The 23,416-nt window shown below is 49.5% G+C and overlaps 1 protein-coding gene across 1 annotated transcript in view; it reads right to left on the bottom strand.

Moving 5' to 3' along the window:
• Positions 1-12,711: 12,711 nt before the first annotated feature.
• The window catches only part of LOC144275602 (uncharacterized), an 88,693-nt gene continuing 77,988 nt past the window's right edge, over positions 12,712-23,416 (bottom strand). The window contains exons 6-8 of the mRNA XM_077834986.1: positions 18,763-18,897; positions 15,979-16,071; positions 12,712-13,410 (exon numbers count right to left, since the gene is read on the bottom strand). Of these exons, the coding sequence (XP_077691112.1) occupies positions 12,874-13,410; positions 15,979-16,071; positions 18,763-18,897 (765 nt within the window). The 3' untranslated portion in view covers positions 12,712-12,873. The remainder of the gene's footprint in view (positions 13,411-15,978; positions 16,072-18,762; positions 18,898-23,416) is intronic.

The raw sequence follows: 23,416 nt of genomic DNA, 5'->3' as shown, positions 1-23,416 counted from the left end.
GGAGACTAGACTAGTATGTGCCGCAGGGAGACAATAGGAGAGACCGAGGTGTATGAGTGCCCAAGGATCCTGCAGTGGCAGAGAAATGATTAAGTGAGATACACCCAGATAATCCTGGCAAGTGACCCCACACTGCAGCAGAATGCAAACATTTCCTGACTCCATATAGGGTCAGTTAGACCTTGAACATGTGGGCAAGAACCAGCCCACCAAGCACCTGAAAGAGAGAATGCTCAGTGCCACCTCACAGCCCTCCCGCACCCTATGCTGTGTCCTATCTCCAGCTGTGGCTGGCCCTGATACTTCGGAGGACGGAGACAAAAAAACCCCTCAAAAACCAAACTGCCTGTGTGTGGGAATGAAGAATGAGCTTTTAGGAACATGAGACATAAACCAGAAGTGAGCTCCAAGACTACTGAGTCCTGCTCCCCCACCATCACAAGCAACCCTGCCACACAATCCTACTCATAAATTTTTCTGTCTCTCTCTCAAAACTAATTGTTTGCTCCCACAATTCCTATTGGTAGGCTGTTCCAGACCTTCCTCTGATGATTAGAAACCTTCTCACTTTCAGCCTCAATTTATTCAAGGCCAGTTTATCCCTGTCTGTTCTTATGCCAACATTGTCCTTTAGCTCCAGTAGCTCTTTCCCCTCCTGGTGTTTACCCCCAGTGTATTAATAGAGAGCGATCAGATCCCCTCACAGCCTTCACTTTGCTAAACAAACCAAGATCTTCCTGTCTCCTCTCAGAAAATAGGCCCTCCATACCCCTGCTCGCCTAGTAGTTCTTCTGTGGCCCTGTTCCCATTTGAATTCATCTCTCTTGAACATGGGTGATGGCACGGAGTAGGTTCAGATATCCTGGTGACGGATGCTGTATAAGGGCTTGTCTACGCTGGCACTTTACAACGCTGCAACTTTCTCGCTCAGGGGTGGGAATAAACACCCCCCTGAGAGCAGCAAGTTTCAGCGCTGTAAAGCACCGGTGTAGACAGGGTACCAGCGCTGGCAGCTGCCCTTCATGGAGGTGGCTTTTTGGAGAGCTCTCTCCCAGCACTCTGCCGCGACTACACAAGCCACTGCCGCAGCAGTGCTTTAATGCTGCCAGTGTAGACTAGCCCTAAGAATCTAAACCGATTGATCTCTGAGCTGACTCCAGGGGGAGGGGGAGGAGCAGGAGAGAGGAGTGAGGACTATCAGTAGGAGAAAAGGTATGGAACACAAGGGCATTCAGACACTGAGAGGAGCAGGTGGGTGCTGGCTCATGGGTGGAGGTGGGCATAGAGGCATGCGGACACATGGCATATGCCACAGTGTAAAAAATATTACTTTTTGAGCCAGATTTGCCTTCTAATGTATTACGATTGTGACGCTGGCAGACCAGGTGTCTCCCACGTCTCAAGTGAACACTGACAGATACATAGCTGAAATCAGTCTGGCTCACCTGTGCGTTAGTATTGTTAAAATAGGTATTAGGATGATAAAAATGTGCTTAGTGTTTAGAATCATAGAATATCAGGGTTGGAAGGGACCTCAGGAGGTCATCTAGTCCCACCCCCTGCTCAAAGCAGGACCAACACCAACTAAATCATCCCAGCCAAGGCTTTGTCAAGCCGGGCCTTAAAAACCTCTCAGGATGGAGATTCCACCACCTCCCTAGGTAACCCATTCCAGTGCTTCACCACCCTCCTGATATCCAACCTAGACCTCCCCCTCTACAACTTGAGACCATTGCTTCTTGGTCTGTCATCTGCCACCACTGAGAAAAGCCGAGCTCCATCCTCTTTGGAACCCCCCTTCTGGTAGTTGAAGGCTGCTATCAAATCTCCCCTCACTCTTCTCTTCTGTAGACTAAATCATCCCAGTTCCCTCAGCCTCTCCTCATAAGTCATGTGCCCCAGCCCCCTAATCATTTTTGTTTACTCTCCACTGGACTCTCTCCAATTTGTCCCTATCCCTTCTGTAGACTTTGTTTAATGTTTGTAAACTGCTGCATGCATTAATCTCCCTTTTAACATCTGTAACCCATATTGTAAGGTAATATTTAAACATTTGTATTGCAGTATAAGCCTCCATGACTGTGTAAATCACCAGGCAGGAGAGAGACATTAACCAGTGTGAAATACTGGTCTCCAATAGAATGTGTTACACCCTGGCCAACAAGAAAGGCCCATTGACACCAGGTGAACTACTGTGGAACATTAAAGAAGACAAAGGACTTTGATTGCTCTCCCCATGAAGATGAGTCATGCAAGTGAATTCCTTCCATCAGCTGAGTTTGCAGCTCAGAGTGCAAGGGTGGGGAAAAGAATAAAAACCCCCTAACAAGAAGGATCTGTATCTCTATGCTGCTTGGAATCTGAAGGGCAAGGTTTTCTAGCAATGAGCAAGATGTTCCCAGCTGCTTAGCCTGGATTAGCCCTTAATGACATATAGAGCTTGCTTATTATCGAAGCTTCTGTTACCTTTTGAACCTTAAGATTGTAACTCATTTGTAAGTGTGTGTGTATGTATATCTAATCTTATCTATCTATACCTGCTTTAACCTTATAAATAACTCACTTATTTCCTTTTTCCTATTAATAAATCTTTCAATAGTTTATTACAGGATTGGCTACAAGCATGGTCTTTGATGTGAGATCTAAGGTGCAATTGACCTGGGGTAAGGGACTGGTCCTTTGGACTGGAAGTAACTTGAATATTACTGTGATCCTGCTGTGAGGGACCATCTCTCACAATGGTTGGCTTGCCTAGGTGACAAGATAGATGGGAGCACCCCAGGCTGTGACTCCATGGCCTTGTCTACACTGGCAGGTTTCTGCGCAGTAAAGCAGCGTTCTGCGCTGTAACTCCCCAGGGGTCACGCAGCCAAGCCGCTGAGCGTGCAGACACTGCACAGTTGTAGCGCTGTAAAAACACCACCCCGACGAGAGACGTGCAGCCTTCTGCACCGGGGGTACAGACACCCTGGTCGATGACAGCCCTGCGAATGGCCTCCGGGAGGTGCCCCACAATGCCTGTTCTTGCCTCTCTGGTCATCAGTTTGAACTCCACTGCTGTGCCCTCAGGTGACCAACCATGAGCCCCCCCCAGTAAATTCCTTTTGAAATTTGAAAGTCCCCGTCCCGTTGGCTCGGTGGTGAGTGCAGTGGTCGCAACGCATCTTTCCAGGTGGCCAGGCCCGCTACACCCACCAGGCGATCCCCGGCTTGGAGCACTGCTGAGCTGCTGGACCTAGTTGCAGTTGCAGCTAGCAAGAGATGTTCAGAGTAACAAGAAGGGTTTCTTCAGGTATGTTAGCAACAAGAAGAAAGTCAAGGAAAGTGTGGGCCCCTTACTGAATGAGGGAGGCAACCTAGTGACAGAGGATGTGGGAAAAGCTAATGTACTCAATGCTTTTTTTGCCTCTGTCTTCACGAACAAGGTCAGCTCCCAGACTGCTGCACTGGGAAGCACAGCATGAGGAGGAGGTGACCAGCCCTCTGTGGAGAAAGAAGTGGTTTGGGAATATTTAGAAAAGCTGGACATGCACAAGTCCATGGGGCCGGATGCGCTGCATCCGAGAGCGCTAAATGAGTTGGCGGATGTGACTGCAGAGCCATTGGCCATTAACTTTGAAAACTCATGGCGATCCGGGGAAGTCCCAGACGACGAAAAAGGCTAATGTAGTGCCCATCTTTAAAAAAGGGAAGAAGGAGGATCCTGGGAACTACAGGCCAGCCAGCCTCACCTCAGTCCCTGGAAAAATCATGGAGCAGGTCCTCAAGGAATCAATTCTGAAGCACTTAGAGGAGAGGAAAGTGATCAGGAACAGTCAACATGGATTCAACAAGGGCAAATTATGCCTGACTAATCTAACTGCCTTCTATGACGAGATAACTGGCTCTGTGGATGAGGGGAAAGCAGTGGACGTGTTATTCCTTGACTTTAGCAAAGCTTTTGACATGGTCTCCCACAGTATTCTTGCCAGCAAGTTAAAGAAGTATGGGCTGAATGAACGGAATATAAGGTGGATAGAAAGTTGGCTAGATTGTCGGGCTCAACGGGTAGTGATCAATGGCTCCATGTCTAGTTGGCAGCCGGTATCAAGCGGAGTGCCCCAAGGGTCGGTCCTGGGGCCGGTTTTGTTCAATATCTTCATAAATGATCTGGAGGATGGTGTGGATTGCACCCTCAGCAAGTTTGCAGATGACACTAAACTGGGAGGAGAGGTAGAGATGCTGGAGGGTAGGGATAGGATACAGAGGGCCCTAGACAAATTAGAGGATTGGGCCAAAAGAAATCTGATGAGGTTCAACAAAGACAAGTGCAGAGTCCTGCACTTAGGACGGAAGAATCCTATGCACAGCTACAGACTAGGGACCGAGTGGCACGGCAGCAGTTCTGCAGAAAAGGACCTAGGGGTTACATTGGACGAGAAGCTGGAGATGAGTCAACAGTATGCCCTTGTTGCCAAGAAGGCCAATGGCATTTTGGGATGTATAAGTAAGGGCATTGCCAGCAGATTGAGGGACGTGATTGTTCCCCTCTATTCGACATTGGTGAGGCCTCCTCTGGAGTACTGTGTCCAGTTTTGGGCCCCACACTACAAGAAGGATGTGGAAAAATTGGAAAACGTCCAATGGAGGACAACAAAAATTATTAGGAGACTGGAAAACATGACTTATGAGGAGAGGCTGAGGGAAGTGGGATTGTTTAGTCTGCGGAAGAGAAAAATGGTCTCAAGTTGCAGTGGGGGAGGTTTAGGTTGGATATTAGGAAAAACTTTTTCACTAGGAGGATGGTGAAACATTACCCTAGGGAGGTGGTGGAATCTCCTTCCTTAGAAGTTTTTAAGGTCAGGCTTGACAAAGCCCTGGCTGGGATGATTTAGTTGGGGATTGGTCCTGCTTTGAGCAGGGGGTTGGACTAGATGACCTCCTGAGGTCCCTTCCAACCCTGATATTCTATGATTCTATGACCTCATTGGTATTTGGGGAGAGGAGCTGTCCAGTCCCAGCTGCGCTCCAGCCGTAGGAATTATGACACCTACGGACAGATTTCATGATTCATGACAGAAAGGGGCCATGAGCGGAACACACTGCAGTGCAGGGTCAAAGTGAAGGAGATGTGGAACACCTACCACAAGGCGCAGGAGGCAAACCGCCAGTCCGGTGCTGCACCCACGAGCTGCTGGTTCTACAAAGAGCTGGACGTGATACTCGGTGGCGACCCGACCTCCACTGCGAAGGCCCCCATGGATACTTTGTTGGCTCACGTGCCAGTTGAGAGTGGACCGAGCCAAGAGGAGGAAATCTTGGACAAGGATGTGGAGGGGGACCCAGAGGCAGAGGATGACTCGGAAGCCAGAGATGCATGCAGCCAGGAGCTCTTCTCTACCCCGGAGGAAGCTAGCCAGTCACAGCAGTTGGATCTTGGCAAAGCACAAACAGGAGAGGAGCCCCCTAGTAAGTGGATTTGATTTTGGGAATCGCTGAAGCGAGTTGTTGAGGGTAGGAGGGCAGAAGGGTTGCAGAAAGCAGGTTTGTCTCCCACCGCATGCCTAGTCTGAGAGGTAGAATAGGCTGTTGATTGACTCCCTCACTTCACAGGAATCTCCCTCAGAGATCTCCAGGAAACTCTCGTGCAGATACTGGGCAATCCAGGTTCTTCGGCGGAGCTGCTTTGTTTCTTTCCCCATTAATGGTAACTTTCCCACGCCACTGTGCCGTCACGGGGTGGGACCATTGCTGCACACAGGCAAGCCGCATAGGGGTCAGGGTGGAAGGGACCTTCCCTTGATTCCCTGCTCACCCTCAGCAGCGAAATATCTTCCATAATGATCACCTCCTGTGGAAAGTGTGGGGACAAGAATGATTTTCAGGCCCCCCAAGAGCCACGTGCCCAGTGTACAGCAGGGTCCGGGAAGAGTGATTTACCCTGCCCTGTGGCTACTCACCATTTTGGGGGTCTTGTGGCTCATGTGTGCTTGCCTGGGGTCAGCCAGTTAGTGTCAGGTTTGTGAGTACTGGCTGTATTTTCATAGAATCACAGAATAGCAGGGTTGGAAGGGACCTCAGGAGGTCATCTAGTCCAACCCCTGCTCAAAGCAGGACCAATCCCCAATTTTTGCCCCAGATCCCTAAATGGCCCCCTCAAGGATTCTTGAACTCACAACCCTGGATTTAGCAGGCCAATGCTCAAACCACTGAGCTATCTCACCCCGCAAAGCACTGAATCAGTGTTTTCTGTATTGCAAATAATGCTGCTTCTGTAAAATGTTGCATTTAAACTTCACAGATATGACCTTGGGAGCCCAGCCTCCCTCTTTGTTATTGGCGGCTGAACGCCTGCGCAGACTTAGAAAGTGACCAAGAAGACCTAAGGAGGACTTTCTGCATAATGTCATGATGCACTCTGCCACCGAGAAACAGGAATTGAAGGAGTGGAGGGACAGCGAGAAGAGGGACCGAAAGAAGAACGTGGCACACCAGAACGAAGCCACGGAGTGTCTCTTAAAGGTTATGGAGCGCCAAGCAGACATGCTCCAGGTGATATTAGCTCTTCAAACCGAGCAGCTCTACACCCACCCACCCCTGCAGCCGCTGCCACAAAACTCTTTCCCATATGCCCCCCAGACACCACCAACACACTCTTATCAACCTCCTGGCTCCAGTCTGTACCCGCAGCATTCCACTCCTGCCCCATCACAGTCCAGCCCTGCGGACTCCCACTACCCACTGCACTCAACACCCATCCCTCTACAGTTTAGCCCTGCTGAAGTACAGTATCCGCTGCACTGTACTCCAAAGGAGAAGGTTGGATATGATCCCTGGATATACACAAATCTGTAGCCGTCCTGGGACTCCTCCTCCCCCTGGGACCTTCCCTTTCCATCCCCCTCCCTCCTGATGTTTTTTTTTTTTTTGTTTGACTCTCTCCTCTGGTTGTTGTGTTTTAATAAAATAATGGTGTTGCTTTGAAAGCAATCTTTATTCCATTAATTGAAAGCAAAAAGAGCACTGCAAGGCAACACCCAATTATATTAAACCCCCCTTATTGCATCATGTGCACCAATCACCTCCTAGCATTACAAACGCTGCAATCCTGAGCATAGCAACAAATATTAGTGGCTTTCAGCTTCAAATTGCTGCCTCAAGGCATCCCTGATCCTTATGGCCCTGCGCTAATAGCCCTGGTCTCTGGCTGTTCAAACTTATCCTCCAGGTGCTGAGTGTCTGTGGTCCAGCCCTGAGGGAAGTGTACAGCATGCGGCTATAACCATAAGAATATTGTCATTGGCCAGGTCCAGCTTCCCATATAGGCATCGCCAGCGGGCCTTTAAATGGCCAAAAGCACACTCAATAGTCATTCTGCACTTGCTCAGCCTGTTGTTGAATTACTCCTTGCAGCTGTCAAGTTGCCCCATCTATGGCTTCATAAGCCACGGCATTAAGGGGTAGGTGGGGTCTCCCAGGATCACAATGGGCATTTCGACTTCCCCTACGGTGATCTTCTGGTCTGGGAAGAAAGTCCCAGCTTGCAGCTTCCTGAACAGGCTAGTGTTCTGAAAGATGCGTACATCATGCACCTTTCCGGGCCAGTGTGTGTTAATGTCAGTGAAACGCCCACAGTGATCCACAAGCGCCTGGAGAAGCATTGAGAAATACGCCTTGTGATTAATGTACTTGGTGGCTAGGTGGTCTGGTGCCAGAATTGGAATATGCATCCCATCTATCGCCCCTCTGCAGTTAGGGAAGCCCATTTGTGCCTAGCCATCCATAATGTCATGCATGTTGCCAAGAGTCACGGTTTTTCGGAACAGGCTGCAATTAATGGCCCAGAACACTTCCATCAACACGAGTCCAATGGTCGACTTTCCCACTCCGAACTGGTTAGTGACAGATTAGTAGCAGTCTGGAGTAGCCAGCTTGCACAATGCAATCGCCACGCGCTTCTCCAGTGACAGGGCAGCTCTCATTCTCATGTTCTTGCACTGCAGAGATGGGGCAAGCACATCACACAGTCCCATGAATGTGGCTTTCCTCATGCAAAAGTTCTGCAGCCACTGCTCATCATCCCAGATGTGCATCATGATGTGAGCCCACCACTCCGTGCTTGTTTCCCAAGCCCAAAAGCAGCGTTCCACTGTGGTCAGCACCTCCATGAATGCCACAAGCAATCTCCTGTTGTAGCTACTATGTGTGGCGAGATCAATGTCACACTCCTCTTGCCTTTGTAGTTTCAGGAGTAACTCCACTGCCACTTGTGACGTGTTAGTCAGAGCGAGTAGGATATTGGTCAACAGTTTGGTGTCCATTCCTGCAGACTGCAGAGGCAGACTGTGCAGTACACAAACCATTGAAAGATGGCACCGAATGCAGATGGAAGCACAGGGATTGCTGGATGCACTGGGACAGGACCCAGGATGCCCCACGACCCCTTCTGTCTTCCCACAGCAGTCTGCCCTGGGGCTGGTTCTCACACTCTGGGGTAACTGCAGGATAACTTGATACTGATATTTTACAGTCCCAAATGGCACCAGCGTCGTGGCTATTACAGCAGAACACTAACATTTCTTTAAGGGAGGCAAAAAGAGGCCTTTCATTTGGGTGACTGGACCCTTTATTAACTAATCCACTGCTGGTAATGATCCCCACCTCTTTCAGCTGTGATCATAGGGGGTGCGGCACAGTCCTCTTGGGAGAGGACGGGGATTGCAATGGGCAGGGCAGCACCAGAATAGCCGGCTTGTGTATCCATTTCCAGCTGGGCCTGAAGCTCTTGCTGCTCCTACAGTTGCTGGAGAATAAGCCTAGGAGATTTGATACAGTGTGATGGAAGGAAGCGTTGCTGATGCAGCTTCAAGTGTAATTTTGTTAGTGTGTCTCCCCCCCTTTAAATGTTTTGCTGACCTTGTTTCCCTCCGATAAGGCTGCCAAGGGCCTCAGAAAGACAGTTGTGACTGTCAGAAGGTCTTTCAGAGCCTGTTGTTTTCCTCCATTTTTACAGTGCTAGCCAGAGAGCCAGGATTCTTAAAACAACACACTGACAAATACGAGGGAGGCTTGGGAGCAGGCATTAGGGAATTGCAGATCTTGAGGATACATAGGAAAAGTCAGCCTAGATAGGCAACAGTAGGTTGTCTCCTTATTATCCTTATCATCCTGACTGTTTTATGATTGATAATAGTTACAACAGCAATGGGTCCACGCTGCAAAATTCACATCCAGGGGCAGATTTCAACCACCTCAAAATTGAGAGATGTTCAGAGCTAGCCAGTTAGAGAAGAGCTGTTGTTGGATTCCAATGCCAACACCTTCCTGCTCCCTTAAAACTCAGGAGTGTTTTGATCCAGGCTTTAGGTTTGGGTTTCCCTCTAAATAGATTATGCTTCTTCCCTAAAGGAGCCCCAGGCACTTTGTTATAGACTGAGCTCGTAGCGCTACCGACAGGTAAGGGTTCCCAATGCTTTCCATGATAAGATCCTCTTTTCAGTCGTTTTCAACTTGACCAAACTTCAGCCGTTCAGGCTGAAGTTTCCATGCTGGGTGTCTACCTGGAGCTAATTTTTTTCCTCGTTTTTATTTAACGTTTCAGCTAAAACAGTTCAGCCATTTCTGAGAAGAAGGCTAAGCCCATGTTAAAAAAAAATTCTTACATATGTGTTGTTGAGAGGCTGTCACGCCTCCAAGCTGCTTCCCTTGGAATTCCAGCTGTCATCTGGTGTGGAGCATGCATCTCTAACTCGAGTGGTGCTCAAGATATAGCAGAGACTAAAATCATGTTGCAATGTAAGTGAGAAACTAAAGCATTATCGTCATTAGAATAACATGACTGAGGCCAGGTCTGCACTACAGCCCTACATTGGTACAACTACATCGCTCAAGGGTGTAAAAAACACCCCTGAGTGACATAGTTACATTGACCTAATCACCCCCGCCCCGTTGTGTAGACAGTGCTATGTCAATGGGAGAACGTCTCCATCCACAGCTCCCGCCTCTCAGGGAGGTGGATTAACTATGCTGCCAGGAAAAGCTCTCCCACCGGCATAGTAGTGTCTTCACCTGAGTGCTACTGGGGTGCGGTACGTGAAGACAAGCCCTTGTGGGCAGTCCCAGCAGAGAGCTCAAGGCCAGTGTGGCCTTTCGCTGCTAAAGGTTGATCTCTCAAGCTCAGGGCTGAGACTCATTGGCAGGGCAGTGTCTGGGAAGTTTCCCTCCCGCTGACAGTGAAGTATCCGACCTATGGATAAACAGGAGAACTTAAATTTCCAGAATTGTCTCTCCAGCCCTTCACCAGCAGGAAGTGCACAGGAAATCAGAAGAATATTTGACAGCACTTGCCATCCAGAATCACACCTCAACTTGGCCTAACCACACAGCTCTTTCTAGGACCAAGTGTATGCCTGGTGTAAATCTATTAACTCCAATGAACTTTACCCCAGGGAGGAATCAGTCCCATGTGCATCATTCCTACTGCATCCCCAGGTAGCCTGTGCACTTCCTGAAATATATCGCAAAACAGCAAACCTGGGGGGTAGAATTGACAGAGGCAACTGCCATGTATTCAGATGTACCTTGATTGCCACCTCCATCCCTGCAGGGATCAGTTATGGAGATATGGGCCCTTGCTCAGGGTATCAAGACCCATCAAATGCTGTAGCACTTTGTGACTCCAGACCTCAGTGTTGAGCTGTCATAGATACTCGTGCCCTTCTGACTGGGCAGATCAGCAAAGCAGGCACCTCCAGTGATGCTGCATCTCAAGGATCTGTGCTGGCTCCTCTGCTAGTTAACATCTACATTAGCAATTTACGTGACACAATTTTGTAGAAATTAATTTATGTTGACAACATCAATCTTGCAGTACAGGGCAAAGATCTTACCACAAGTGATGACACCCTGGCCATCGACCTCAACATAATACTTTTAATACTGGACGCTCCACCTCAACACTTCCAAAATCTCGGTACTAGCCTTTCAACAAACAACAAAACCACAAAGGAACCACTCAGTGTCATGTTTTGAGGTCAATGGGTCAGAAATGAGCCCTGTCGAAAGTACTTGGGTGTCACCTTGACCAGAAGCTTGGCTCCTAAAGCTTGTTTGGAAACAATATGTGAAAAGGTAAACAGCTAGGACTAGCCTCATCCGAAAACTTGCAGGCACAACATGCAGTGTTGGTGCACACACGCTTCGAACAGCGCCTCTGGCACTGGGTATCCTCAACCGCAGAATATTGTGCATGGGCAACTCACATACCAAGTCTTTGGACGTGCAGCTTAATGCTGCAATAAAAATTATAACTGGAACATTAAAATCAATGGTTGCCCACTCTAACACATACACCCACACCCAAAATCCAGAGTACAATTGTGAATACAATCAAACCATGGCCAACTTGAACTTACCAATACATGAGGAGCTCCTGAACCTTCCGATGATACACCTGAACTTTTGCAAGCCTTTTGGCAATCAGGGTAAACTCTTTCGGCATCCCCATTCAATCCTAGGGCCACTGGAAAGCGTTTTCAGAGAATGCTGATGCCCCAAACACACACCTGCTGGCCAATCCCACAAAAAAACTTTCAGGCTTCAACCTACCCCAGAAACAATGGTCCACATTGAATTATTTCAGAAAATTGCATGGCAGATGCTTTCATCTCTTACACCTCTAGAAGATGAGAGATGATGCACAATGTGACTGTGGATGCCAGTCACAAACTATGAACCATATTGTAAATCAGTGCCCGTTTCAATCATTTGCTGGCCAATCTCAGATTTACACCAAGCCACTTCTGAAGCTGTTTACTAATCTGGATTTGGTTCTGTGAACACTACTAATTACCTCCTTTACCATACGAAAGAAGAAGGGCTCAGTTCCAATCCTACGGTTGCTGGAAGCTCAGAGATAAATGGAGATGCTCAGAAAGATTCATCAGTCCACTCTTCTCCCCACCAAGGCACCTCTGTGCTGAACTGTCTTTCACATACCTCCTCTACCAGCAGATATTGAGATGTCAGTTGCTCTGCTGGGCTGTTCAGGGTGCAGTGGTGGGAAGAGCCAGGTCCTAGGTGCAACTGCTCTGAGATATTTCTACCTGTCTAAGCAACCACCACCACGGCTCCCCTGGGCAGGGAGTGGATGGCAGGTTCACGGATCCTCAGCACTATTTCTTGTAACTCCTCAGGTCTAGCTTAGCATTTGAAACAAGCACATGGGGACACTCGGGTAGGGACTCCCATGACAGAGTCTTGCTCCTCAGATTGCTGGAGCAATGAGAAGGCAGGGGACTGGCAGCATGTGTGTTAACAGTGTTGCTATAAACATGTGACACTGAGGGGACAGATTTCTGTACTGCCTCTGAACACACCTGCCATTTTCTGGCCCAAATATGGGAATGGTGCAGAACATTTGGAACATAAGAACGGCCATACTGAGTCAGACCAAAGGTTCATATAGCCCAGTCTCCTGTATGTCACAGTGGCCAGTGCCCAGTGCTTCAGAGGGAATGAAGAGAACACGGAATCATCAAGTGATCCATCCCCTGTCGCCCATTCCATGGAATGACATGATCAATTTATTTTGTGTAATTAACAGGCAATTCAGGGGTTAAATCTATTCTGTTGGAGAAAAGTCAACTGGGCCCAGTAGTGTGTGTAACTCTTTTCTGTCCAGTACTCACCAGACATACACCAAGGAAAGAATTTCATACTTAAATATATGGATAAATGTATAACTTAAGGGCAGTTTAATAACTGACAGCACCATGTATATCTATCAATTTAAAGCACTGGGTACAAAACAGGGAACTGGCAAGTTTGTTTGGCTACTGGCTTAGGAAGAGAGAGGTTTGTCAGGGCTTGTGTGTGTAAGTTCCCCACGTGGGATCAGACTGTCCGCTGCTGTTTGGCTTTGGTTTCTCTTGCCAGTGCATGCTGTGCCAGCCGCTTCTCTCCACCCAGTGAAGGCAGCAGTCCCATGGCTCCCTGGACGTGAGCTGGTGGGGAGCCAGCTTCCTGGTTCGCTATGGTCGGTTTCGTGTCCAGGTGCAACTCCACGATCTCCAGCTTTTCCAGGCTGTTGCTCCCAGTTCCAGGTAAGCTTTCTGGCGGGTCAATGAAGGAGATGACATCCCCAGTGCTAATGTCTAACGGCCTGGGCGTCGCAGTGTTCTGGGGGCCCACCAGATTGTGGGGCAGGGTGAACCGGTCACTGCCGGTACTGTTTGTGGAGGCCAGGGCAGCGTTGGCCAGAAGAGTGTGCATGGAGGAGGTCACAGCTGGCTCCCTGGTTTCCAGGGCAGCGTCTGCTGGAGGTGTGGATTTGCCGTTTGTCACCTGACTCTCTTTCTGGGCAAACTCCTTCCGCAGGGCTGCCACCTGCATCTGCAGCAGTTCCCGGTGCTGCCACTCCATCTGCTCAACCTGAGTGCAAAGCAAACACTTTCAAATTAGGAGGCAAAGCCCACCACCCCCATAGGATACTGCAGTCCCTGCTGGAGTTGGCAGGAGCCATCACTGGCAGATTACATCATGATAAGGATCTTTTAGCAATATAATCCCTTTCATCCTGATAGAGGCCAAAGAGCTTTACAAACTATTTATAGGAGTGGTCCCCAAATTGTGGGGGGTGCCCCTTTAGGGGGTGTAGAGGAACAACCGGGGGGCACGGCAGGGCCAAAGCCAGCCCCTATGGGGGGATGGGGAAGGAACCATCCAGCCCCGCTCTGTCCCCAGCTCTGCTCCAGCCCTGGCCACAGCCGCAGCCCCAGTTCCACTCCCTGGCCACCGGCTCCTGGCCATGGCTCAGCCACCAGCCTCTGCTCCCAGCCATGGCTCAGCCGCTGGCCCAGCCGCAACTCCACTCCCAGCCCAGGTGTGTGTGTGGGGCCGGGGCGTGGTCCCATTCCATTACTGGCAAGAGGGGGCGCAAGAGGAAAAGTTTGGGCGCCACTGGTTTATAAGAATCAATTCATCCATCACAGATAGGCAGCCCCCTCTGGTGTGGAACAGGACAGCTGTTTAACAGCCATAGCAATGCTGCACAAAAGCAGAACTGAAAGCCTCATCCAATTGAAACAGAAGGGGGAACATAGGGAGGTACTTTAGATTGTAATCATCTGAGTTGGAATTTGAGCAAGATTCTGCTTTAGGCATCTAACTCCTGCTGAAATCACCAAAATATCTTTTAGGATCTGGACCTGGGTTAACATTTCTACTATATGAAAAATGTCATGGGGCCTTCGGCAGCACACCGCTGGGGCCCCAGGTTTAGTAGTGACTCAAAAAGAAGAGCATCACCTGCTGAGTCACTGCCATCTCTTCCTATAGCATCTACATTTTCCTTAAACCTCTTCCAAGTACTGACCCCTCCAGCCTTAGCTTGGCATGTGACATCTCAGCCCTGGCCTCAGGTGTCAGGACTGGGGCATAGGCAGTCTGACCTAGTGGTTAGAGCGGGAGTAGGGGCCAGGCCAGGTCAGATAGGAGGAGGTCAGCGTCTGAGGCAAGCCAGAGGGTAAAACCAGCAGTCACATGTCAGGAAGCAGGCTGGGTCAGGTGAGCAGGTATCTCAGAGGAAGCAGTCCTCAGCAGGGAGAACCCAGTTGTGTGGACAACTTCTGGTTCCTGTGCTTGGGTTGAAATAGAAGCTGGGGACCAATCAGGACCACCAGTGTTCCACCAATCAGATTCCAAGACTGGGGTTCTCTCTCAGAGTTCAGCTGCTATTCCCGCAGCTGTTAGCAGGTTACTGGGTGGCAGGTCAGGACTGCCTAGCCCCTAAGGGCATGTCTCCATGGCAATTAGACTGGCCCAGGGCTGACCCAGGTAAGCTGACTCAGACTCATGGGGCTCCGGCTAGAGCCTGGGCTCTGGGATCCTCCCCACTCGCAGGGTCAGAGCCCAAACGTCTACACCACAGTTAAACAGCCCCTTAGCGCGAGCTGGAGTCATGTGACCAGGGCCAGCCGCAGGTGTCTAACTGCAGTGTAGACACATCATAAGAGCCCTGTGGATTCAAGTCCCTGACTTCCGGTGCTGCAAAGCAAAGACGCAGCAGGCACCTTTCCCAGAAAGTTTGGCTTTGCCAAGCAGACATAGACCCTGAGACCTTTTAAAGGTCTAATGCGTTAGGAACAAATGGCAGAAAGCGAATTTTCAAGCTGTGAGTATAGGGAGGAAGAGGAGAATCCCAACCAACCCCTTGAAAAATATATATTGTGGCACCACAGTTGACCTGGAAAGAGTCACACGCTGGCACAGCAGGGTGGTCACATGGTCATGGCTCCTTCTCTCCAGCCAATTCTAATGCATGTCCAGGCTCTTCACTGCACGGCAGAACCTGGAGGGCCCTAAAAGCAGCTGCAAATGAGAAAGGGGAGCTAGCCCTGCTGCTTGTGGTCATGGCTGGTGCTACATATGGGTGGAAAAGGAAAATCTTCAGAGCCTGGAGCTGCAAAAGAGAGGACGGTCCAAAAGTACAGGGGAAGAGGAGGATGAGGTGGACTGGCAGCAGATGCTGGGGAAGAGGAGGAGGATGTGCTCATGGGGTTCAGTGGGAGTTAAGTATGCTCCAGGAGGTGCTCAGTACCTAAATTACTAACATGAGTGCTCTGGGTTTTACACTAAATAGCTTTTAATCACTAATGCTGCTTGTTTCCTTAGTGGGACAGCAAAACCAGGCTGGGCAGTTTCACTTCCTGATTCAGATGCCCTGGCCCCATGACGCTGAGTTCTCTGACTACAATGGTGCTGCGCTGATTTTAAATCTGGCACAGTGTTTATATTGTTTAACAGACAAACAATGCATGAAATTCTGTCTGTTCATGTTTTGTGAAAGCATTTACACCCTACAACTGGCATGTTGGGCTCAAAACTACTTGGCACTGCCCCTTTATCAGCATGCCCCAGGGTTTACCCATGAAGCCAGAGTCAAATGGTAACAGCATAAGGTGATCATTCAAGCAGCGAAGGAGAAGGAGGGAGACCTACCATCTTGCTGACTTTCTTCTCCAGGTCATCTGAGGTTTGGTACCGTTTCAGCTCCTCTGCCATGCGGACGTTAGCTTGGACAATGCTGGCAATCTGAAAGAAAGAAAGAAAGAAAGAACCCGCATGGAGGCAGCATGAAAGAGGCACCCTTGAAAGTAAACAGGAGCTAGGGTCATATCTGGCCGTGGCCAGTTCCTTCATGACAAAACACAAGCAAAGCAGGTCAGACCCAATGCAGCAGGCAGCTTGCTGGACACAGAACTCTTTGTTCCCAATAGCACAAGACACTATAACAACCGCTACTCTCCCCCACACTCCCAGTGCAGCACCATCCTGCTCTGGACTGTGCACTAAGCACAGCTCCTGCTTTTCATGGAGCCCTAGGGGTTACCTAGACATCAGCGGAGCATACATCAGGTGGCTACAGTTACCCTCACCGTTCATGTCTGGGGACCTGGGTGCAGTCTTGACTCTGGTAAATGGATCTGAAGACCACCGCTTTGTCCCCACATCCCAAAACGCCACATCGTTTGATGGTGTTTGCTAGTCCATGTTCAGGAGAAACCCAGAATTGCAACAGCAGGGAGGGCTGCTGGTCAGGCCTGAGAGACAGTGGCAGAGTGACTGGAAAGGAGAAAAGCCTGAATAAAGTCTACCCTCTCTCTGCCTGGGCTGTAGCCACTGCTAACACCCCATCATCTCCATAAGGGTTATATATGCACCCAGCAAAAATAGTGGGTGAAATCCCAGCGGGACACAACTCCCGCTGATGTCAGCAGGGTCAGGAGTTCACTCAGTACGTTTCCAAAGCCTCTAAGCCAGACGCAAATCAGCACTGAGGCTAAAAGAACAGGAGGAGGTGTGGTACCTTAGAGACTAACAGATGTATTAGGGCATAAGCTGTCATGGGCTACAGCTCACTTCATCGGCTGCCTAGAATGGAACACACAGTAAGAAGATATAGATATACATACAGAGAAGGTGGAAGTTGCCATACAAACTGTGAGAGGCTAATTAGTTAAGATGAGCTATTATCAGCAGGAGAAAAAAACTTTTGTAGTGATAATCACGATGGCCCATTTCGACAGTTGACAGGAAGGTGTGAGGATACCTAACATGGGGAAATAGATTCGATATGTGTGACGACATATTGAATGTGAGGCTATGGCGGTCTCTCTTCATGTCGATAGCAGCAGACTGGGATGGATTACCCCAAGGGCTCTGAGTGCTTTAGCCAGGTGGGAGCTGACTCTGACTCCCAATGCCATTTGGATTCTGATAGTGTCTGGAACTCCCATGTGTCTGCCCCCAAAGTTTCACTGCTGTGGGGACAGTAGTTTGTGGGTGACCTGATATTGGGGGAGAAACAGGACACATCTGTGATCCTACATGCTAGGCCTGATGCAGTCTCCTCTCTCCCTGCAAGCTCAGGAAGGAGCAAGCTGCCTCTGCTTCACATCCCACCTACCATGGGCTAAGCAGGGAGGCTTTTGGGGAGATAGAGGGAGGTAGAAAGTGACCAGGAGGACGATACAAGAGGAAAAGGGATGTACACAAGTAACTCCTTTAAATCTTCCATTTTCTTTCACATTCAGGTGAGATCCTTTCACATTTGGGTCTGAAATGTTACTGGGCAAGAATGAAAGCATGCATTGAAATCAGTGGCATGGACAGGGCTTCTGTTCATCAGGGGTTATTAATTTCAGTTTTCGATTTTTGAGTTCTATATAGATCTCTAAAAATCAGGAGGGTTCAGACTTTCTCTTTGCCTACACTGTCATGAGTAATGTATACACTGCAATGAGTAATCGCTTTGTAACGTTCCCTAGTACACTTTACAGTAGTAATGTTTCAAAAGCATACCTTAAAGCACACTCAGGAACCTTCAGTGCACACAAGCAGGGTCTATGCAGACTAATTAATGCATAACACATTAATGCCCTTCAGAAATCACAACCTCAGAGAGCACGTTATTACTCCATGTAGACAAGTCCTTAGATACAAGTAACCATTTCCAGTGTTTTTCTGGTGGTTTATTGGATAAATGCCAATTTCAGTTTGCTGGCATTGGGGGTATTTTGTTGGTCTTTAGCAGTTAAAACCAAAAGTCAGAAGCCTGAGATATGGAAGAGGGTGAAGGACGAGCCACATTGCTTCCAGGTGCCCTTTTCTAGAGTAGTCTGGAGAACTCATGCACCGTGACTGCAGAACTCAGCAAGGCAGACTGGATGTTAAATTAACTGGATGTATTCTCCAGCAGCCTTGCTTTCTGCTCCCTTCCTCTAGAAGGTTTCCAAAGCTGAGTTCCCCTCTTCTCTCCCCACGCCATGGCAGGAAATCAAGACCATGTGGGCTGAAGGACAAGCAGTCCCCAGTTACTGTTCTCTCAGCCTTGCTGGGCTGCAGATTTCCAAACCTGATGGGATGTCAGAGGCAGCCTCACACGTCCAGAGTGGTGCGGTGGGAGCATATAGATTGCCATTCCATAGACCAGCCTGCATGGATCACCCAGAATGTTGCCCCCAGCTCACCCAAGCAGAAAGACCTGAAAAGATTGTCCTGGAGTCAGGTCTCCTCCATGAAAGCTCTGCCGAGCTGCTTCTCTCACAAGTGCAGTTGTTGCTTCTCCAGAGAGATTTCACACCTGAAGAACTGCTGCCACAGCCCTTCAGGGTGCCTGTCATGGAGACCCTTCGCCCTGTATAAACTCTCAGGAGGCCCATCCAGCTGTGCTGCAGACCCTGGTGCATGCTCCGTGAGGCCACACTCCCACTCTGTACCTACCTGTTCCTTTAGCTGCAGGATCTCTGCCCGAAGCTTCTGTTCCATCTCCTTCTTCTCCTCCAGCAGCTGCTGGTTCTGCTGGTGTAGCTCAATCAGCTGTTTCTCCAGCAAGTTCTGATCCAGCCCCTCACAGGGCTGTGGGGAGAAGGAGAGGGAGAAAGAGGTCCCTTAAGTGTAGCAGTGAAAGGAGAGGGCAAGGGAACATGCAGTGGAGAATCCTGTTCTAGCACCAGATCCTCAAGTCTGACTTCCTGCTCCTGAAGTGGCATTCAGGGCCCACACTGATTGCTTTGGGTCCTGTCTATGGCACGTGCCAAGTAAGCAGGCAGCTTGACTGGGTCTGGGAAGAACAGAAAGGTGGGACTGGGCTAGTGTGGCAAAGCTAAGTTTTAGCAGAAATGTGAATTGGTCATTAACCCCAAGTGCTGCTACTGTGAAGGGATGAGAAAGGAGAAAATCAGAGGGCAACAAAGGGTCATGAAGGGGAGGCAAAACTCTGCTGTTGTGTCGTCTCAAAACCACTGTTGCACCACCAGACTAATGTGCAGTGGTCCCGAGCCAGGTCTAAGGCTTGCAAGCATCATGTGTAATACATTTAGACAATTGTATAAGGCACCTTCTCCCCACCTGGCCTTCAGCAGCAGACATAGGGGTGCTGCAGGGAAACAGAGCGACCTCTAGTCAAGTCAAAGCCCTTTAATCTCCACATTTTGTCCTCCTTTTATTCTTAGCAAGTCTTGGCAAAACTCACACCCTCCCCGATCAGGGATTTATGTCCAGGCCAAGAAGGAAGCCATTTGAGTGGAATTATCTAAGCACTGAGAAGCAATCAGCATGAACTCCTGGCTGCTGAAACACTCCTTCTGACCCTCCGAAGAAAACCTTCCACAGAAATTTGGTACAGATGGATATTACAGGTTTAAAATCCTTCCTTAACATTTCTTCTGGCCGCAGTGTCCAGAGCACACCAATGGCCTTGACTGACAGAGGAGGAAGATGGGGAAAGGAAAAACCATCAACTATAGGTCAAAAAGGCTCCTCCCCCAGCTTTGCGGGAGGGACCACTGGATCTGGGATACAAATGAATTTGGGGGACAACTAAAGAATAACAGGGTCTGGAGTGAAGGTCACAGGTTCAGAACTAGGGATCCAGAGAGGGACACTGAGCAGAGAACCCTGGACAGCGCTCACTGCTCCTTGCAGCTGTCTAGGGAGCCAGCAGACACCGCCCATAGGAACTCTGCCCGGGTGCGTGAGACCAGGGAGGAACAGAAATAGGCCCCACAGTCGCAGAGCACCTACCTGTCCACTATCCTCCTCCTAGTATTGCAGATGGCTACACCTCCCACACTGCAACTTGAGACCATTACTCCATTACTCCCTGTTCTGTCATCTGCTACCACTGAGAACAGTCTCCAGCGAACAGCAGAGAGGCTAACAGAGGGAGTTTGACTGGGGTCTGTCAGAGAGGAGCTACGCTAAGTGCTGCATTGGGGGGCTGTTTGGGAGCTGGGGGGGGGTGTGAGTATCTGAGTGTCTGTTGCGGGGACAGTTTGTCAGTTTGACCATAGCTTGATTGTTTGAAAAGTGTGAACTGGGAGTGCTTTGTTCCAGGTGGGCCTTGAGTGGGCCTGATTGTTATAAAAAGGCAGCCAGTTGCGAATCCGTGGAGCAGCGAACAGCGGAGAGGCTAACAGAGGGAGTTTGCCTGGGGAGAGCCCACTGAGGCTTTCATCTTACCGGCTTCTCTGAGTAGTAACTGCAACAGCTGAGGAAGCTCTTAGAAGGAAGGTAATATGGATGGTGAGCGATCAGCTGTTGTGACCTGCACTGGATGTGCCATGTTTGTCTTTCTTCCACAGGACAGAAGCGACTTTGTCTGTACAAAGTACAAGCTGGTCTCCACACTGGAAGAGAAAGTTCAATGCCTGGAGAAACAAGTATCAACCCTGCGATGCATAAGAGAAACTGAAGATTTCCTGGACAGATGTCAGGATATGTTTTTGCGGGCACAACATTCTGCAGAATCAGAGCAGGTTGCGCAGTGGGGACAGAAGGACGGTGAAGAAAATCAGCAGCATGTGACCTCCAGAAGAAGAAAGGGGAGCATCCTTGTACCAGCAATGCAGATACAGGTGAGCAACTGTTTTCATGTTCTCTCCACAGGTACTAATGCGAAGAGTGGACTAGATGATACATCTGAGGGAAGGGAATAGAAGGAGACTCCACCGATTGGAAGGCATGAGATGCATTGTCCCTGGGATGGGGTTCCATGGCCACCACTCCAAGAAATGTGCTGCTTGCCAGGAACTAGTATTCACGATGTGACGGACAGACTACCGAGACTCATCAAGCCCTCAGATCGCTACCCCTTCCTGCTTCTCCACGTGGGCACCAATGATAATGCCAAGAATGACCTTGAGCGGATCACTGTGGACTACGTGGCTCTGGGAAGAAGGATAAAGGAGTTTGAGGCACAAGTGGTGTTCTCATCCATCCTCCCTGTGGAAGGAAAAGGCCCAGGTAGAGACCGTCGAATCGTGAAAGTCAACGAATGGCTACGCAGGTGGTGTCAGAGAGAAGGCTTTGGATTCTTTGACCATGGGATGGTGTTCCAAGAAGGAGGAGTGCTAGGCAGAGATGGGCTCCACCTAACGAAGAGAGGGAAGAGCATCTTCGCAAGCAGGCTGGCTAACCTAGTGAGGAGGGCTTTAAACTAGGTTCACCGGGGGAAGGAGACCAAGGCCCTTAAGTAAGTGGGGAAATGGGATACCAGGAGGAAGCACAAGCAGGAGAGCGTAAGAAGGGAGGACTCCTGCCTCATACTGAGAAAGCGGGATGATCAGCAAGTTATCTTAAGAGCCTATACACCAGTGGTCCCCAAACTTTCTGTGGCCAAGAGCACATTGATGCCTTCAGAAGAGTGTGGCGGACGGCAACGTTTCTCGGCGGCATTTTGGTGGCGACGCTTCTCCGGTGGCCGCACTCCTCGTGGCATTTCGGTGGCGGCTTCTCCGCTGGAATCGCTCATCGGTGGCATGTTCTCCGGCGGATTCACTCCTCTCCTCTTCATTCCTTGGCACCAGCGGGCGCACATAAATGTCCTGGCAGGTGCCATGGCGCCCGCAGGCATCGTGTTGGGGACCACTGCTATACAGAAATGCAAGAAGCCTGGGAAAAAAGCAGGGAGAACTGGAAGTCCTGGCACAGTCAAGGAATTATGATGTGATTGGAACAACAGAGACTTGGTGGGATAACTCACATGACTGGAGTACTGTCATGGATGGATATAAACTGTTCAGGAAGGACAGGTAGGGCAGAAAAGGTGGGGGACTTGCACTGTATGTAAGAGAGCAGTATGACTGCTCAGAGCTCCTCTATGAAACTGCAGAAAAACCTGAGAGTCTCTGGATTAAGTTTAGAAGTGTGAGCAACAAGGGTGATGTTGTGGTGGGAGTCTGCTACAGACCACCAGATCAGGGGGATGAGGTGGACGAGGCTTTCTTCAGACAACTAACAGAAGTTACTAGATGACAGGCCCTGGTTCTCATGGGGGACTAGACTGTTTTCAGTGGTAGCAGATGACAGAACAAGGAGTAATGGTCTCAAGTTGCAGTGGGGGAGGTTTAGGTTGGATATTAGGAAAAACTTTTTCACTAAGAGGGGAGTGAAGCACTGGAATGAGTTACCTAGGAGGTGGTGGAATCTCCTCCCTTAGAGATTTTTAAGATCAGGCTTGACAAAGCCCTGGCAGGGATGATTTAGTTGGGGATTGGTCCTGCTTTGAGCAGGGGGTTGGACTAGATGACCTCCTGAGGTCCCTTCCAACCCTGATATTCTATGATTCTATGATTCTAGTTCCACCCTCTTTGGAACCCCCTTTCAGGTAGTTGAAAGCAGCTATCAAATCCCCCCTCATTCTTCTCTTCTGCAGACTAAATAATCCCAGTTCCCTCAGCCTCTCCTCATAAGTCATGTGCTCCAGCCCCCTAATCATTTTTGTTGCCCTCCGCTGGATGCTTTCCAATTTTTCCACATCCTTGTAGTGTGGGGCCCAAAACTGGACACAGTACTCCAGAGGAGGCCTCACCAATGCTGAATAGAGGGGCCTGATCACATCCCTCGATCTGCTGGCAATGCCCCTACTTATACAGCCCAAAATGCCGTTAGCCTTCTTGGCAACAAGGGCACACTGCTGACTCCTATCCAGCTTCTCGTCCACTGTAACCCCTAGGTCCTTTTCTGCAGAACTGCTGCCCTAGCCATTTGGTCCCTAGTCTGTAGCGGTACATGGGATTCTTCCGTCCTAAATGCAGGACTCTGCACTTGTCCTTGTTGAACCTCATCAGATTTTTTTTGGCCCAATCCTCTAATTTGTCTAGGGCCCTCTGTATCCTATCCCTATCCTCCAGCGTATCTACCTCTCCTCCCAGTTTAGTGTCATCTGCAAACTTGCTGAGGATACAATCCACGCCAACCTCCAGATCATTAATGAAGATTTTGAACAAAACCAGTCCCAGGACCGACCCTTGGGGCACTCTGCTTGATACCGACTGCCAACTAGACATGGAGCCATTGATCACTACCCATTGAGCCCGATGATCTAGCCAGCTTTCTATCCATCTTACAGTCCATTCGTCGAGCCCATACTTTA

The sequence above is a fragment of the Eretmochelys imbricata genome, chromosome 15, assembly GCF_965152235.1.
Source record: "Eretmochelys imbricata isolate rEreImb1 chromosome 15, rEreImb1.hap1, whole genome shotgun sequence".
NCBI classification, from domain to species: domain Eukaryota; kingdom Metazoa; phylum Chordata; order Testudines; family Cheloniidae; genus Eretmochelys; species Eretmochelys imbricata.
Note: the sequence above shows the minus strand (reverse complement) of the source record. Positions and strands in the feature narration are given on the sequence as shown.